The sequence below is a fragment of the Rhinopithecus roxellana genome, chromosome 14 (assembly GCF_007565055.1).
Source record: "Rhinopithecus roxellana isolate Shanxi Qingling chromosome 14, ASM756505v1, whole genome shotgun sequence".
In the NCBI taxonomy this organism is placed as follows: Eukaryota; Metazoa; Chordata; class Mammalia; order Primates; family Cercopithecidae; genus Rhinopithecus; species Rhinopithecus roxellana.
The window spans coordinates 110813591-110829986 of record NC_044562.1 but is presented as its reverse complement, the minus strand read 5'-3'; the positions used below and the strand labels follow the sequence as shown (position 1 = coordinate 110829986).

The window sequence follows — 16396 nt, the reverse complement described above, 5'->3', positions numbered from 1 at the left end:
TTGGATTATGTAAACAGCTTGTTTTAAATGGCCCTTGTTTTACTTGAGATGTCCTCTTCTAAAGGGCTTCTGAAAACATCCGGCTGCCAGATTGGTGCTTTTTGTTTCCAAAAAATTCATGGTTATTTCAAAAAATTTTTTTTTGGCAAAATGGGAAGAATGGGGAAGATAAGGAAATTTCCTGTATAAAGCTGAAACTAAGGCTGTTACTCGAACCATTGCAAGATAAGGGCCTTTTAAATATTTTTATTGAGGAAGCTTATTCTTAATGCATAAGAAAATAATTTCATATTTCAGCATAATTTTATTACCTTAGTGAACACTTCAAAAGTTGGATCAATGGTTTCCAGGAAACATTTGTGATTGTAGCATGTGCCAAATAACCTCTTACTGTATATAAGAAGAGTATGAACTTAATGTGTTTTAGTAGAATATGTTGTAAAGATGATTGTGAAAGGAGTGGTAAAAATTTTTATAATAATATAGGAGTGTGCTTTTTCCTGAAAAGGAAACAAGGACCTTGCTACATGTTTTTGCTCAGCTACTAAATATTTTCCTTATGTGTAAATTGTAATGAATTTCCTGTGAGAAACTTATCTCCTAGAACAAATCGTATTTCTTTATGAGTACTCCTCTCCCCGTTTCTCATCATATGTCCATTAAGAAACTGTCTTTCCATAGAACTCTGATCCTTTGTTTTTCATACCCCAACAATCTACTGATTCCACTTTGTACCTGTCACTATAAAAGCCAGGTTATATTCATTTTCACTGAAGCCCGATTTTTTATTAATTCATAGTTAAAATTACCCTCGTGGATGCATTAGTCAGGGTTCTTTAGAGGGACAGCATTAATAGGATAGATGCATATATAAGAAGGAGTTTATTAAGGAATATTGACTCACATAATCAGAAGATGAAGTCCCACAATAGGCTGTCTGTAAGCTGAGGAGCATGGAATCCAGTCTGAGTCCCAAAACCTCAAAAGTAGGGAAGCCAACAGTGCAGCCTTCAGTCTGTGGCCAAAGGGCCGAGAGCCTCTTGCAAACCACTGATGTAAGTCCAAGAGTCCAAAAGCTGGAGAGCTTGGAGTACCATGTTCGAGGGCAGCAAGCATCCAGTACAGGAGAAAGATGAAAGCTGGAAGACTCAGCCAGTATAGTCCTTCCACATTTCTCTGCCTACTTTTACCTAACCACGCCGACAGCTGATTAAATGGTGCCCACACAGATTGAGGGTGGGTCTGCCTCTCCCAGTCCACTGATTCAAAAGTTAATCTCCTTTGGCCACACCCTCACAGACACACCCAGGACCAATAATTTGCATTCTTCATCCAAACAAATCAAGTTGACACTCAATATTAACCATCATAGTAGGTAATGTACTGATTTAGAAAATATAGATAATGTATAAGAAAGATGTAAAAGACCCTTTAATTAAATGAACCACTGCTAATCTTCATTGTTGATATATGCATATACTTCATTTAACTTTTGTTTTTCCAAAAATAGGCTTATTTTATAACATTGTTTTATAATCTTTTTTTTACTTACTATAACATGAACATCTTCCACATCATTAAACATTCTTCTATGCATCATTTTAATCACTGTATAGTTTTCTTATACGAATGCAACACAATTTATACAGTACTATATGTAAGATATTTGTGGGGGTGATGATATATACATTTATAATGGGATCCATGTGCAAACACACATGCCTACACAAGCTACTTTAATCATGTATGCAGACCTGGGTGCAGTAGCTCACGCCTGTAATCCCAGCACTTTAGGAGGCTGAGGTGGGTGGGTCACCTGAGGTCAGGAGTTCAAGACCAAGCTGGCCAGCATGACGAAACCCTGTCTGTACTAAAAATACAAAAAAAAAAAATCCCAGCTACTTGGGAGGCTGAGGCAGGAGAATTGCTTGAACCAGGGAGGTGGAGATTGCAGTGAGCAAGATTATGCCATTGCACTCCAGCCTGGGCGACAGAGCAAGACTGTCTACAAAAAAAAAAAAAAAAAATCTATGCAGGTAAATCTTTGGACGGATCTATATATATTTTAGAATATGTTTTTAAAAGGAATTTCTGAGTCATAAGTTACAAGCTATGATTCATTTGCTTGTATAGAATAGTATGGGAAGGTGTGATATGGGCATCTACTGTAGTGCCTATTGGCTTTGACATATAACCTTCCATCTAAACTAAATGGTGAAATTATTTAAATATCTTATTTAGGAAGAGATTGTGAGCAAGAAAGGCAGAATAAGTAGTCAATGATTGTACAGCAAATAGCTGACAATATTTAATAAGCCCCAGTTTATGTTGAGGTATTGTTGAGACTCCTTTGTAGTAGTTATACAAAATGTTGTTTTTATTAAAAGTTACTATTGGAGCATTGAAATAAGTTAATCATGGACTTTTTAAATTTAAATGGTGATTTGTTAACTCTCTGCTTATGATCTAATTTGTGATCTAATTAAACCCATTAAGACCATAGTCTCCACACATTTTCATTGTGAGTTGCTGCGATTACAGATTTTTGAGCTTGTATTAACACATATCAATTTATTTATAATGTCTATACATATGGTAATCTCAACTCAATTCATCTAACTTTTTTTCAATAACATAACAGACCATTTTATATATATCTGAGATGGGGAAAACCCACATTAAAAACCTCTATTCTAATTGCTTTTTCATCAGTCTTTTGATAATAGAACTAGATTGTCTAAAAATTGCCTTCTGCTTTAAAAAAATTATTCACTGATTGAATGAACAGTGCCAAGTATTGGGATGAGCCAAAATTGATGCACAATGCTTTGGTGAGCTTCACAGACTAATGGGGGAATGAAATCATTACATTAGTAAAAATAACACTGACAAGTATAACAAATAGACCCCAAAATTCTAATGTTTTAGCAAAATATATTTGTTATTTTGTTTTGTTTTCTCATGTAAATTTTGCAATCGATATTTTTCATGAGCAAGCGGCTGTCTTCCAAGCAGTGATTCAGACTTCTAGGTTACTGCTGGTAGTGTCGACTGCTGTTTTCCGCACATGGCTTCTGAAGTTGCTACGGCAGGGGAAAGTACGTAGAGAACCACACATGGGAAGTTTTCATGAGCCTGGCCTTGAATTGGCACATATCATTTCTTTTCTTGGTTAAGGACCACACCTAACTGTGGGGCAGGCTGGAAAATGTTGCATAGCTATGTGTCCAGGAGGAACAACAACTACATTAGTTCAACAGTTAGAATCTCTGTGATAACATGCAAAAAATGGCATTGCAACATTATGAAAAGTATAATGGAATAATGTAAAAGAGCTATAAAATTATAAAAGAGAGAGTTATCTGAAAGTTGAAATTGGTCTTCAGAGATGAACAGGGATTATTTGAGTGAGCAGCAGTTGAAGGAACTTTCTGGCAAAAGAAATACACAGAAAGTCCAAGAGATGAGAAAAGGAATAATTCTAATACAGCATGTTTAATTTGCAATTCACCCATTAAATTTCCACCACTTTTTCAAAAGGTATTTTCAGGCAATTTTACAAAGATGTATACATAAGGAAGAATATTAATTGCATTGCTGTTTATGATAGAGGTGATTGAAAACAACGTAAATATTCAAAGAAAAAGCATTGATTAAATAAATCATGATATATTCAAACTTTGGAATATTTTGCAGCCTTTAGAAAATAAGTATGGATTCACGTATTTATTTGGAAAGGTTTCCACAAATGTTTTTTAAATGATAAAAATTAGCATGTATAACCTGCGCGTGGTGGCTCATGCCTGTAATCCCGGCACTCTGGGAGACGGAGGCGGGAAGATCACATGAGGTCACCAGTTGGAGACCAGCCTGGCCAACATGGCGAAACCCGGCTAAACAAAATTAGCTGGGCATGGTGGCGGGCACCTGTAATTCCAGCTACTCAAGAGGCTGAGGCACAAGAATCGCTTGAACCCAGGAGGTGGAGGTTGCAGCAAGCTGAGATCAGGCCACTGCTCTCCAGCCTGGGTAACAGAGGGAGACTCCATCTCAAAAAACAAACAAACAACAAATTGGCATGTACAATGATGTTGAATAAAATTATAAAATTCAGCACGTATGAATGGTCCTATTTTAAATACATATGTATGTTTGTATACAGATCATTGCTGACTGTTCATTCAAGCAGTAGTTTAATTGATTTTTCACTATTTTTCTATAGTGGCTTTTTCCTTTGCTTTCTTCCTTCCTGCCTGCCTGCCTTCCTGCCTACCTTCATTAAATGAGCATGCATTATTTTTATCATAAAAATAATATATTTTGAGTAAAAACAGAAGTTGGTGATCAGTGTTCTCTTGTTTCTGTGGATAATCTCTCTTAGCTAACTGATGTAAAGTGCTACCTTATTGATTATCTAATAGACGACACCCTTCTGAGAAGTAGTAACTAATATATGCTAGACTTGATGCAGCCAGGGCTTGCTATTTACAACTTTCTACATAAAAATGAAAAACAAATCTTATTGTCAGATGTGTCAGATTTATAAAAATTGTATATAGTTTATTTTCAAAGGGATACTAAATGAATTGCTACTTGTCATACATTAAATACAATAAATTTAGTTGTTTATAGGTTAACTATCATATTGATATGTAAAGTCTATTTTTGTTTCTAAGAGAAATGGGCCAAAGCAAGTGTATACTGAATCCCCTTATTTTATTAAGAATTAACCCTGAGTCACGTGTGATAGTGGATTCTTGTAGTGTCAGCTACTGAAGGAGGCTAAGGAGGGAGGATCCCTTGAGCCCAGAAGTTCAAGGTTGCAGTGAGCTGTGATCGTGAAACTACACTTCAGTCTAGGTGACATAAAGAAATCCCCATCTCTTTTAAAACAATGAAAAAAGCAATTACTCAAATAATTATCCTTGATAAACTAGAGCCTTTGGACTGGCAAAAGAGCATGATCTGGGGAACGGTGAGTGGAGAGTAAAGTGTTTTTTGTGGTGGAGGGATGGTGGAAAAAACAGTGTGGTTTTCTTATCTTCTGCATCCTCTATAAACAGATGATTGATTGACAAGACCAAAAGCATTGTTTTAGGGAAATTGATTTATTGGTAGCAGAGCATGAATATTCAAATATGAGAAGGACTAAAAATCAGTGTTTCTAATTTATCACAATTGTAAAATTGGAAGTAATGAAAGTGAAAGATCTGCAATGCCAATGAAAAGAAAGATTTTAAAGGAAAATATATAGAAATTAACAACTAAGTAGATCTAAGAATAGAAATAAAATTTGAAAGATTTGTTTTGACAAGCAAGGCATATAGGATATTATTTAGATTTTGATTCAATGTTATGCTTGTACCGTTATTCATCACATATTACTATGTTCTCTAACAGAATAAAATCATTACTTTAAAATCAATCAACTTGAAATGTTTTTTGTTTGTTTTTGCTTCAAGCTTTTTCCTAGATATAAACTAGTTCATTTCTCTTTTTTCAAAGAGACACTGCTCATTAATAAAGGGCTAATTCTGCAAATAAGAAAATGTTCATAATGTAATATACATAAGCAAATAATGCAATTGATAGATAGTGTTCTTTTTGGTAGATTTATCAGTTGGTTTGTTTATAATATGATCGTCTTTATCATTGGGAATTCTAAGATTAAAATAAATGTAAATTAAAGTTTTAAAGTGGGTTCTGTGTTAAAGAAAATGAAAGATATAAAATGATTCTGGTTTTATCATAATTCTACCAGCTTTATAATGTCATTTTGAGTCAAATTAATTATTTTTTAAAATAATTTCACTATATAATTAGGAAGAAAATAGCTCGTAGCATAATATATTAATCTCTCTTTGCAGTCTACACCAGCTTTGGTATTTGAACATTTCATCCATATTCAAAACAACAATAAAAAAACCACAATGTAGATTTACTTGCCTTCTGCATTACATTTGCCTGTTAGAGTGGATAAGTAGCACACATATTTAAATGGCAAGTGTTTTTTTTTTTTCTCTGACTATGAGGAAGCATGGTATTTTGTGAGTACATGAGTTTCTTTGTGTGTGTGCTTTGTAGAGCAAATCAACAGGTGAGGAAAATGGATAGAAATTGCTATTTAAAGGTGCTTAAGCGATAAGTCACAAAACCCAACTGCTTATTCTGTCCCATTTGTTATTTATGCTATTTGAAGAATTAGAAAAGTGTTTTCTTCTGGTAAGATGCCTTCCTCCAGGTAAAAGCCAGAAGAAGTAAAAGGCTGGCTCCCCACTATAATTACTTAGCATTCTTTTTGCTTGAGCAAAGTGAAAAACACCAGTAGGTCTGCTTATACACAGGAAACACACACACACACACACACACACACACACACACACATTTTTAAAATGTCAAATATATATTCATTAGAAGCTGTTACAGAAAAATGTATTTAACTTTGGGGAGAAGACACTTAACCTGATATTCTTTAAGTTGTTACCTATTCTCCAGAAAGAAACTGAGAATAATTAGGAGAATGACTACATGTTGTTTCAAGTAGTCCTAGGTATATGGCCACTGTTTGTGACCATTTTAATTTTATTGATTATGATACCAAAACATGGCACAATTACTCCTGCTACCACTGACAAAACTATAACTTACATAATGTGAAAATAAAATGGTCATGCCTTTGAATATATTGCAAATATCAAATACATCTGTGTGCTTTCAGTTGACCTTCATACCTTAAGATGTTAGAGTTGAGCCCATGTCTTTTCCACAGAGTGAAATTTTAATCCCATCTGCTTCCTAGTCTTGGAAGCATTGTGTTGATTATGGTAACTTTCTCTGCAGCATGTCTTTTTACCAGTTTACAGACAGTGAAACGGATCAGAACATGTACCCCCAAATATGCCACTTTAGCATATGGGTTATTTTAAGCTGCAGGCTCGTTCTTAAGAAAGAGCACATGGAGGAAGCTGTTTCTGATCTCCCCCTTTCTACCTAAAAGAAGGTCATAAAGTCTCCCATGATGCAAATCTCCCCCACCCCTTCCCACTGTATTAGAAAGCAAAAATTGTTCTCATCACCAGAAGTTAGGAGTCAACACTGGAATGGACCTATGCAAACAAGCTTACTAAAATAACCCTAATCTCCTCATAGTTTTCCCTATTTATTTCCTAGTTACTAACCCACAATTTACTGCCCCTAGCTCCCTACCTAAATCTCCTTTGTATTGCCACTTACTGCCAATTTATTATTCTTTGTTTAAAATGATATATAATCTTTTGGGCTTAAAAGGTTCTTTGACTTTCATTTTCCTTCTGAAGACTCCTGTGTGCACATAAAAATACAATTGTATGCTCTTCTTCTATTAATCTGTATTATGCCAGTTTAATTCGTAGATCACCACAGAATGTAAGAGGATAAAGAAGGTTTTGTTCCCCTAATAAGGTATTGTAAACAACTGTAAACGGAGAATTGCTTTCTTAATTTCTAAAAATTATTTTTAAAAATGTACCCCAAATTATTTAACCATTCAAAAGAATCACAAATTTTCAAAATGTTAAAAATCAGGATATTTTTTATACCAGGGAAAAGTTATCTCTTTTTTATGGAATTAAAGTTACAGTAAAAAATGTGTTAAAAAAAAAAAAAAAAACCCTAAACTGAATATTTATGGTTAATATGAGCACCCATGTGACCTGATTATGTTCTTATTTCAGAATCAGAAAGACTCCCAAAGGAGCCACATATAAATTCATTTAACACTTTCTGTAGACTAAACATTTTTTTAATCTTAGAAATGAAAGATACCTTGATGTTATTGTCTCACCAACATCACAAATTCATCCAAAGCCAAATCCAATAACGTCATCTGAGTTCAGGAATATTACATGTACTGACACCCAAAGAAAATTATTTTTATTGGGATTTTATTTCTTAAATTTAGAAAAATATATCTTCTCATAACATTTCTGCCATTATTTCTATTTTTGCTTTTTAAAGTGAGTTATAATCTTTGTAAACTTTATTTTGATGACTACTTTTTAAATAGTTTGAAATTGAGTATATACTTTTTTTTATATACAATGTTTCCTGTTCTAACTATTTTTATATATGTGAGAGGATTTCAAGGCCAATCACCTTTCTTAAACCCATATCTGAAGGTCCTTAGAGATGCCTATTCTCTTATATAGTTTGACTCATGCCATTACAAAGTCATCAACGGGATGGTCAACTATGTATTCATACCAATAATACCAGCTTTGATGTTTTGTGATGGTCGGCTCAGAGGAACATTTGCTGGGTGTGTTCTATCCTAGATTTTACCCTATTCACACATTATTTTAGAATTTATATTTTTAATGAAATGTTCTAACTTAAAAATTATTTTCATATGCATTATAGTCTTTTCAGTATTTCAGGGTATGCTGTGCCTAAATATGTGCCTTTTAATTTATATGGAAATTAAACTCAGTAAGATTAATGTGTCAGGAACTATAATATAGCAAAACATTGGGAGAGTCAAGACCAGAACCACATTCCTTTCATTTTAACCTAATTTTTTTTTTTTTTTTATACTTTAAGTTCTAGGGTACATGTGCATAACGTGCAGGTTTGTTACATATGTATACTTGTGCCATGTTGGTGTGCTGCACCCATCAACTCGTCAGCACCCATCAATTCGTCATTTATATCAGGTATAACTCCCAATGCAATCCCTCCCCACGCCCCGTGATAGGCCCCGATGTGTGATGTTCCCCTTCCCGAGTCCAAGTGATCTCATTGTTCAGTTCCCACCTATGAGTGAGAACATGCGGTGTTTGGTTTTCTGTTCTTGTGATAGTTTGCTAAGAATGATGGTTTCCAGCTGCATCCATGTCCCTACAAAGGATGCAAACTCATCCTTTTTTATGGCTGCATAATACTCCATGGTGTATATGTGCCACATTTTCTTAATCCAGTCTGTCACAGATGGACATTTGGGTTGATTCCAAGTGTTTGCTATTGTGAATAGTGCCACAATAAACATACGTGTGCATGTGTCTTTATAGCAGCATGATTTACAATCCTTTGGGTATATACCCAGTAGTGGGATGGCTGGGTCATATGGTACATCTAGTTCTAGATCCTTGAGGAATTGCCATACTGTTTTCCATAATGGTTGAACTAGTTTACAATCCCAAGAACAGTGTAAAAGTGTTCCTATTTCTCCACATCCTCTCCAGCACCTGTTGTTTCCTGACTTTTTAATGATTGCCATTCAAACTGGTGTGAGATGGTATCTCATTGTGGTTTTGATTTGCATTTCTCTGATGGCCAGTGATGATGAGCATTTTTTCATGTGTCTGTTGGCTGTATAAAAGTCTTCTTTTGAGACATATCCTTTGCCCACTTTTTGATGGGGTTGTTTGTTTTTTTCTTGTGAATTTGTTTGAGTTCTTTGTAGATTCTGGATATTAGCCCTTTGTCAGATGAGTAGATTGCAAAAAATTTCTCCCATTTTGTAGGTTGCCTGTTCACTCTGATGGTATTTTCTTTTGCTGTGCAGAAGCTCTTTAGTTTAATTAGATCCCATTTGTCAATTTTGGCTTTTGCTGCCGTTGCTTTTGGTGTTTTAGACATGAAGTCCTTGCCCATGCCTATGTCCTGAATGGTACTACCTAGGTTTTCTTCTAGGGTTTTTATGATATTAGGTCTAACATTTAAGTCTCTAATCCATCTTGAATTAATTTTCGTATAAGGAGTAAGGAAAGGATCCAGTTTCAGCTTTCTACTTATGGCTAGCCAATTTTCCCAGCACCATTTATTAAATAGGGAGTCCTTTCCCCATTTCTTGTTTCTCTCAGGTTTGTCAAAGATCAGATGGCTGTAGATGTGTGGTATTATTTCTGAGGACTCTGTTCTGTTTCATTGGTCTATATCTCTGTTTTGGTACCAGTACCATGCTGATTTGGTTACTGTAGCCTTGTAGTATAGTTTGAAGTCAGGTAGCGTGATGCCTCCAGCTTTGTTCTTTTGACTTAGGATTGTCTTGGCAATGCGGGCTCTTTTTTGGTTCCACATGAACTTTAAAGCCGTTTTTTCCAGTTCTGTGAAGAAACTCATTGGTAGCTTGATGGGGATGGCATTGAATCTATAAATAACCTTGGGCAGTATGGCCATTTTCATGATATTGATTCTTCCTATCCATGAGCATGGTATGTTCTTTCATTTGTTAGTGTCCTCTTTTATTTCACTGAGTAGTGGTTTGTAGTTCTCCTTGAAGAGGTCCTTTACATCCCTTGTAAGTTGGATTCCTAGGTATTTTATTCTCTTTGAAGCAATTGTGAATGGAAGTTCATTCCTGATTTGGCTGTTTGTCTGTCACTGGTGTATAAGAATGCTTGTGATTTTTGCACATGAATTTTGTATCCTGAGACTTTGCTGAAGTTGCTTATCAACTTAAGGAGATTTTGGGCTGAGACGATGGGGTTTTCTAAATATACAATCATGTCATCTGCAAACAGGGACAATTTGACTTCTTCTTTTCCTAACTGAATACCCTTGATTTCTTTCTCTTGCCTGATTGCCCTAGCCAGAACTTCCAACACTATGTTGAATAGGAGTGGTGAGAGAGGGCATCCCTGTCTTGTGCCAGTTTTCAAAGGGAATTTTTCCAGTTTTTGCCCATTCAGTATGATATTGGCTGTGGGTTTGTCATAAATAGCTCTTATTATTTTGAGGTACGTTCCATCAATACCGAATTTATTGAGCGTTTTTAGCATGAAGGGCTGTTGAATTTTGTCAAAAGCCTTTTCTGCATCTATTGAGATAATCATGTGGTTTTTGTCTTTGGTTCTGTTTATATGCTGGATTACGTTTATTGATTTGCGAATGTTGAACCAGCCTTGCATCCCAGGGATGAAGCCCACTTGATCATGGTGGATAAGCTTTTTGATGTGCTGCTGAATCTGGTTTGCCAGTATTTTATTGAGGATTTTTGCATCGATGTTCATCAGGGATATTGGTCTAAAATTTTCTTTTTTTGTTGTGTCTCTGCCAGGCTTTAGTATCAGGATGATGTTGGCCTCATAAAATGAGTTAGGGAGGATTCCCTCTTTTTCTATTGATTGGAATAGTTTCAGAAGGAATGGTACCAGCTCCTCTTTGTACCTGTGGTAGAATTCAACTGTGAATCCATCTGGTCCTGGACTTCTTTTGGTTGGTAGGCTATTAATTATTGCCTCAATTTCAGAGCCTGCTATTGGTTTATTCAGGGATTCAACTTCTTCCTGGTTTAGTCTTGGAAGAGTGTAAGTGTCCAGGAAATTATCCATTTCTTCTAGATTTTCTAGTTTATTTGCATAGAGGTGTTTATAGTATTCTCTGATGGTAGTTTGTATTTCTGTGGGGTCCATGGTGATATCCCCTTTATCATTTTTTATTGCGTCTATTTGATTCTTCTCTTTTTTCTTCTTTATTAGTCTTGGTAGCGGTCTGTCAATTTTGTTGATTTTTTCAAAAAACCAACTCTTGGATTCATTGTTTTTTTGGAGGGTTTTTTGTGTCTCTATTTCCTTCAGTTCTGCTCTGATCTTAGTCATATCTTGCCTTCTGCTAGCTTTTGAATGTGTTTGCTCTTGCTTCTCCAGTTCTTTTAATTGTGATATTAGAGCGTCAATTTTAGATCTTTCCAGCTTTCTCTTGTGGGCATTTAGTGCTATAAATTTCCCTCTACACACTGCTTTAAATGTGTCCCAGAGATTCTGGTATGTTGTATCTTTGTTCTCATTGGTTTCAAAGAGCATCTTTATTTCTGCCTTCATTTCGTTATGTACCCAGTAGTCATTCAGGAGCAGGTTGTTCAGTTTCCATGTAGTTGAGCGGTTTTGATTGAGTTTCTTAGTCCTGCGTTCTAGTTTGATTGCACTGTGGTCTAAGAGATAGTTTGTTATAATTTCTGTTCTTTTACATTTGCTGAGGAGTGCTTTACTTCCAATTATGTGGTCAATTTTGGGATAAGTGCGATGTGGTGCTGAGAAGAATGTATATTCTGTTGATTTGGGGTGGAGAGTTCTATAGATGTCTATTAGGTCTGCTTGGTGCAGAGATGAGTTCAATTCCTGGATATCCTTGTTAACTTTCTGTCTCGTTGATCTGTCTAATGTTGACAGTGGAGTGTTGAAGTCTCCCATTATTATTGTATGGGAGTCTAAGTCTCTTTGTAAGTCTCTAAGGACTTGCTTTATGAATCTGGGTGCTCCTGTATTGGGTGCATATATATTTAGGATAGTTCGCTCTTCCTGTTGAATTGATCCCTTTACCATTATGTAATGGCTTTGTCTCTTTTGATCTTTGATGGTTTAAAGTCTATTTTATCAGAGACTAGGATTGCAACCCCTGCTTTTTTTTGTTCTCCATTTGCTTGGTACATCTTCCGCCATCCCTTTATTTTGAGCCTATGTATGTCTCTGCATGTGAGATGGGTCTCCTGAATACAGCAGACTGATGGGTCTTGACTCTTTATCCAGTTTGCCAGTCTGTGTCTTTTAATTGGAGCATTTAGTCCATTAACATTTAAGGTTAATATTTTTATGTGTGAAATTGATCCTGCCATTATGATATTACCTGTTTATTTTGCTCGTTAGTTGATGCAGTTTCTTCCTAGCCTCGATGGTCTTTACATTTTGGCATGTTTTTGCAATGGCTGGTACTGGTTGTTCCTTTCCACATTTAGTGCTTCCTTCAGGGTCTCTTGTGAGGCAGGCCTGGTGGTGACAAAATCTCTAAGCATTTGCTTATTTGTAAAGGATTTTATTTCTCCTTCACTTATGAAACTTAGTTTGGCTGGATATGAAATTCTGGGTTTAAAATTCTTTTCTTTAAGAATGTTGAATATTGGCCCCCACTCTCTTCTGGCTTGTACAGTTTCTGCCAAGAGGTTTGCTGTTAGTCTGATGGGCTTCCCTTTGTGGGTAACCCGACCTTTCTGTCTGGCTGCCCTTAAGATTTTTTCCTTCATTTCAACTTTGGTGAATCTGGCAATTATGTGTCTTGGAGTTGCTCTTCTCGAGGAGTATATTTGTAGCGTTCTCTGTATTTCCTGAATTTGAATGTTGGCCTGCCCTACTAGGTTGGGGAAGTTCTCCTGGATGATATCCTGAAGAGTGTTTTCCAACTTGGTTCCATTTTCCCCCTCACTTTCAGGCACCCCAATGAGACGTAGATTTGGTCTTTTTACATAATCCCATACTTCTTGTAGGCTTTGTTCATTTCTTTTTCTTCTTTTTTCTTTTGGTTTCTCTTCTCGCTTCATTTCATTCATGTGATCCTCAATCACTGATACTTTTCTTCCCGTTGATCAAGTCAGTTACTGAAGCTTGTGGATTTGTCACGTATTTCTCGTGTCATGGTTTTCATCTCTGTCATTTCATTTATGACCTTCTCTGCATTAATTATTCTAGTTATCAATTCTTCCACCCTTTTTTCAAGATTTTTAGTGTCTTTGCACTGGGTACGTAATTCCTCCTTTAGCTCTGAGAAGTTTGATGGACTGAAGCCTTCTTCTCTCATCTCATCAAAGTCATTCTCTGACCAGCTTTGATCCATTGCTGGCGATGAGCTGCGCTCCTTTGCAGGGGGAGATGTGCTCTTATTTTTTGAATTTCCAGCTTTTCTGCCCTGCTTCTTCCCCATCTTTGTGGTTTTATCTGCCTCTGGTCTTTGATGATGGGGACGTACTGATGGGGTTTTGGTATAGGTGTTCTTCCTGTTTGATAGTTTTCCTTCTGATAGTCAGGACCCTCAGCTATAGGTCTGTTGGAGATTGCTTGAGGTCCACTGCAGACCCTGTTTGCCTGGGTATCAGCAGCAGAGGTTGCAGAAGATAGAATATTGCTGAACAGCGAGTGTACCTGTCTGAGTCTTACTTTGGAAGCTTCCTCTCAGGGGTGTACTCCACCCTGTGAGGTGTGTGGTGTCAGACTGCCCCTAGTGGGGGATGTCTCCCAGTTAGGCTACTCAGGGTCAGGGACCCACTTGAGCAGGCAGTCTGTCCGTTCTCAGATCTCAACCTCCGTGTTGGGAGATCCACTGCTGTCTTCAAAGCTGTCAGACAGAGTCGTTCGGTTCTGCACAGGCCTCTGCTGCTTCCCCTGTTGTTTTTTAGCTGTGCCCTGTCCCCAGAGGTGGAGTCTACAGAGACAGGCAGGTTTCCTTGAGCTGCTGTGAGCTCCACCCAGTTCGAGCTTCCCAGCGGCTTTGTTTACCTTCTTAAGCCTCAGCAATGGCAGGCACCCCTCCCCCAGCCTCACTGCTGCCTTGCGGTTAGATCGCAGACTGCTGTGCTATCAATGAGGGAGGCTCCGTGGGCGTGGGACCCTCCCGGCCAGGTGTGGGTATAATCTCCTGGTGTGCCCGTTTGCTTAAAGTGCAGTATTGGGGTGGGAATTACCCAGTTTTCCAGGTGTTGTGTGTCTCAGTTCGCCTGGCTAGGAAAAGGGATTCCCTTCCTCCTTGCACTTCCCCAGGTGAGGCAATGCCTCACCCTGCTTCAGCTCTTGCTGGTTGGGCTGCAGCAGCCGACCAGCACCGATTGTGTGACCCTCCCCGGTGAGATGACCCCAGTACCTCAGTTGAAAATGCAGAAATCACCGGTCTTCTGTGTCGCTCGCGCCGGGAGTTGGAGACTGGAGCTGTTCCTATTCGGCCATCTTGCTCCGCCCCCCCTCCATTTTAACCTAATTTGATATCACTGTGAAGAGGAAGTACAGGATATATTTGGGCCAACTGGAACTTTGTCTTATTACTATATATTAGCATGCATACAGGTATGTGTAGACAACACAGACACGCACACACACTTTGAAACATATACTTTAGATCTAGAAGGGACTTCAGTGTAGTGATAACTTGGGAGAAGTGGTGAGAAAATTAGCTTATATATCAAATCCTGCATTCTCTTAATGAATATTCATCCCAGAATATTATTGTGGAGTTTCAGTTGTAGAGCACACAGTATCCAAATTCAACTTGACATTTGAAGTTATGTGTCATCACTGTGAAGCTTCTTTTGACACAATTCAAAATGTTTTGACAAAGGAATTAAATTATTATGGGATTAAGCCTTATCAATTTTGTTTGCTTTTATAAAGATGTAATGGCAGTAGATATGTGAGATATCAAAACATTTAATTGGATGTGAAAAGAAATTAATCTTAATATTATTTAAAGTTCTCTTATTTTGCATTATTTTGTCTGCCTAGTGTTCAACTTCATTTTTCTCTAATAAGTGTATTAAATATATGACAGAAGTTTTAAGATTTGGTATTTTGTACTGTTTAGAATTATTGTCTTAATGTTTAGTCATCATATAATTTACCTAAACTTGGAAGACAACATGCAGAATTGATGTTTTTCTTTAGCATAGTGTGTGGTTTATAAGCAGTAAAATCTCAATCATTATATTATAAAACCTGAATGTAAATAATATGCTTCAGAATCTAATCAGACACACAAGTTTATTTATTTAGTTCATTATCTGTGTGTTTGTACGTATGTCTGTATCTCTGTATGTCTTACAGCTGTTATTTCAAGAAACCAAGAAGGGCCAGGAGAAATGGGAAAAGCTGTGTTAATTCCTAAAGATGACCAGGAGAAAATGAAAGAGCTGTTTAAAATCAATCAGTTTAACCTGATGGCCAGTGATTTGATTGCCCTTAATAGAAGTCTGCCAGATGTAAGATTAGAAGGGTAAGTTTACATTTGTTGTATACTCTTTTATATTCATAATCACCATATTTCAGAATCTCAGAATTTCCAGTAACTCAGATTATATCAATTCTAGAAATGTGTGGTTCTGAGTACCTATCACATAGCAGGAATTTATTGTGCATGCATCCGCTGAAAATGATGAGCTATTTTCTTTTCTGGCAAAGCAAAATATGTTACTTACAAAGACGCTGCAAAATACTCAGACCAAACAGGTTTTTATTTGTGAGATGTTTTTTGTTGTTGCCATTTTGTTTTGCTTTCTTTATCTTCCAGATGTAGAGCAAATATGCTCTTTAATAGATTACAGTTGTATATTGCTTAACACTGCAGTAATGTCCCGGAAAATCTGTCATTAGGCAATTTTGTCATTGCATAAGCATCATAGGTGTATTTACACAAACCTACTATGGTATAGACTACTACACTTCTAGGTTGTATAATGTAGCCTATTGTTTCTAGGCTGTAACGCTATACAGCATATTACTGTATTGAACACTGTAGATAAATGTAATATTATGTTAAGTATTTTTGTATCTAAACATAAAAAAAGGTATAGTAAAAACATGATGTAACACATAAAAATTTGTATACTTGTATAGGTCATGTAGCATGAATGGAGCTTGCAGGACTGAAAGTTGCTCTGGGTGAGTCA

The 16396-nt window shown here is 36.6% G+C and overlaps 1 protein-coding gene across 1 annotated transcript in view; it reads left to right on the top strand.

The window, feature by feature from the left end:
• Positions 1 to 16396, top strand: part of GALNT13 (polypeptide N-acetylgalactosaminyltransferase 13) — a 605545-nt gene that overhangs the window by 272161 nt on the left and 316988 nt on the right. Inside the window, exon 4 of the mRNA XM_030917104.1 lies at positions 15555 to 15723. Within this exon, the coding sequence (XP_030772964.1) occupies positions 15555 to 15723 (169 nt within the window). The remainder of the gene's footprint in view (positions 1 to 15554; positions 15724 to 16396) is intronic.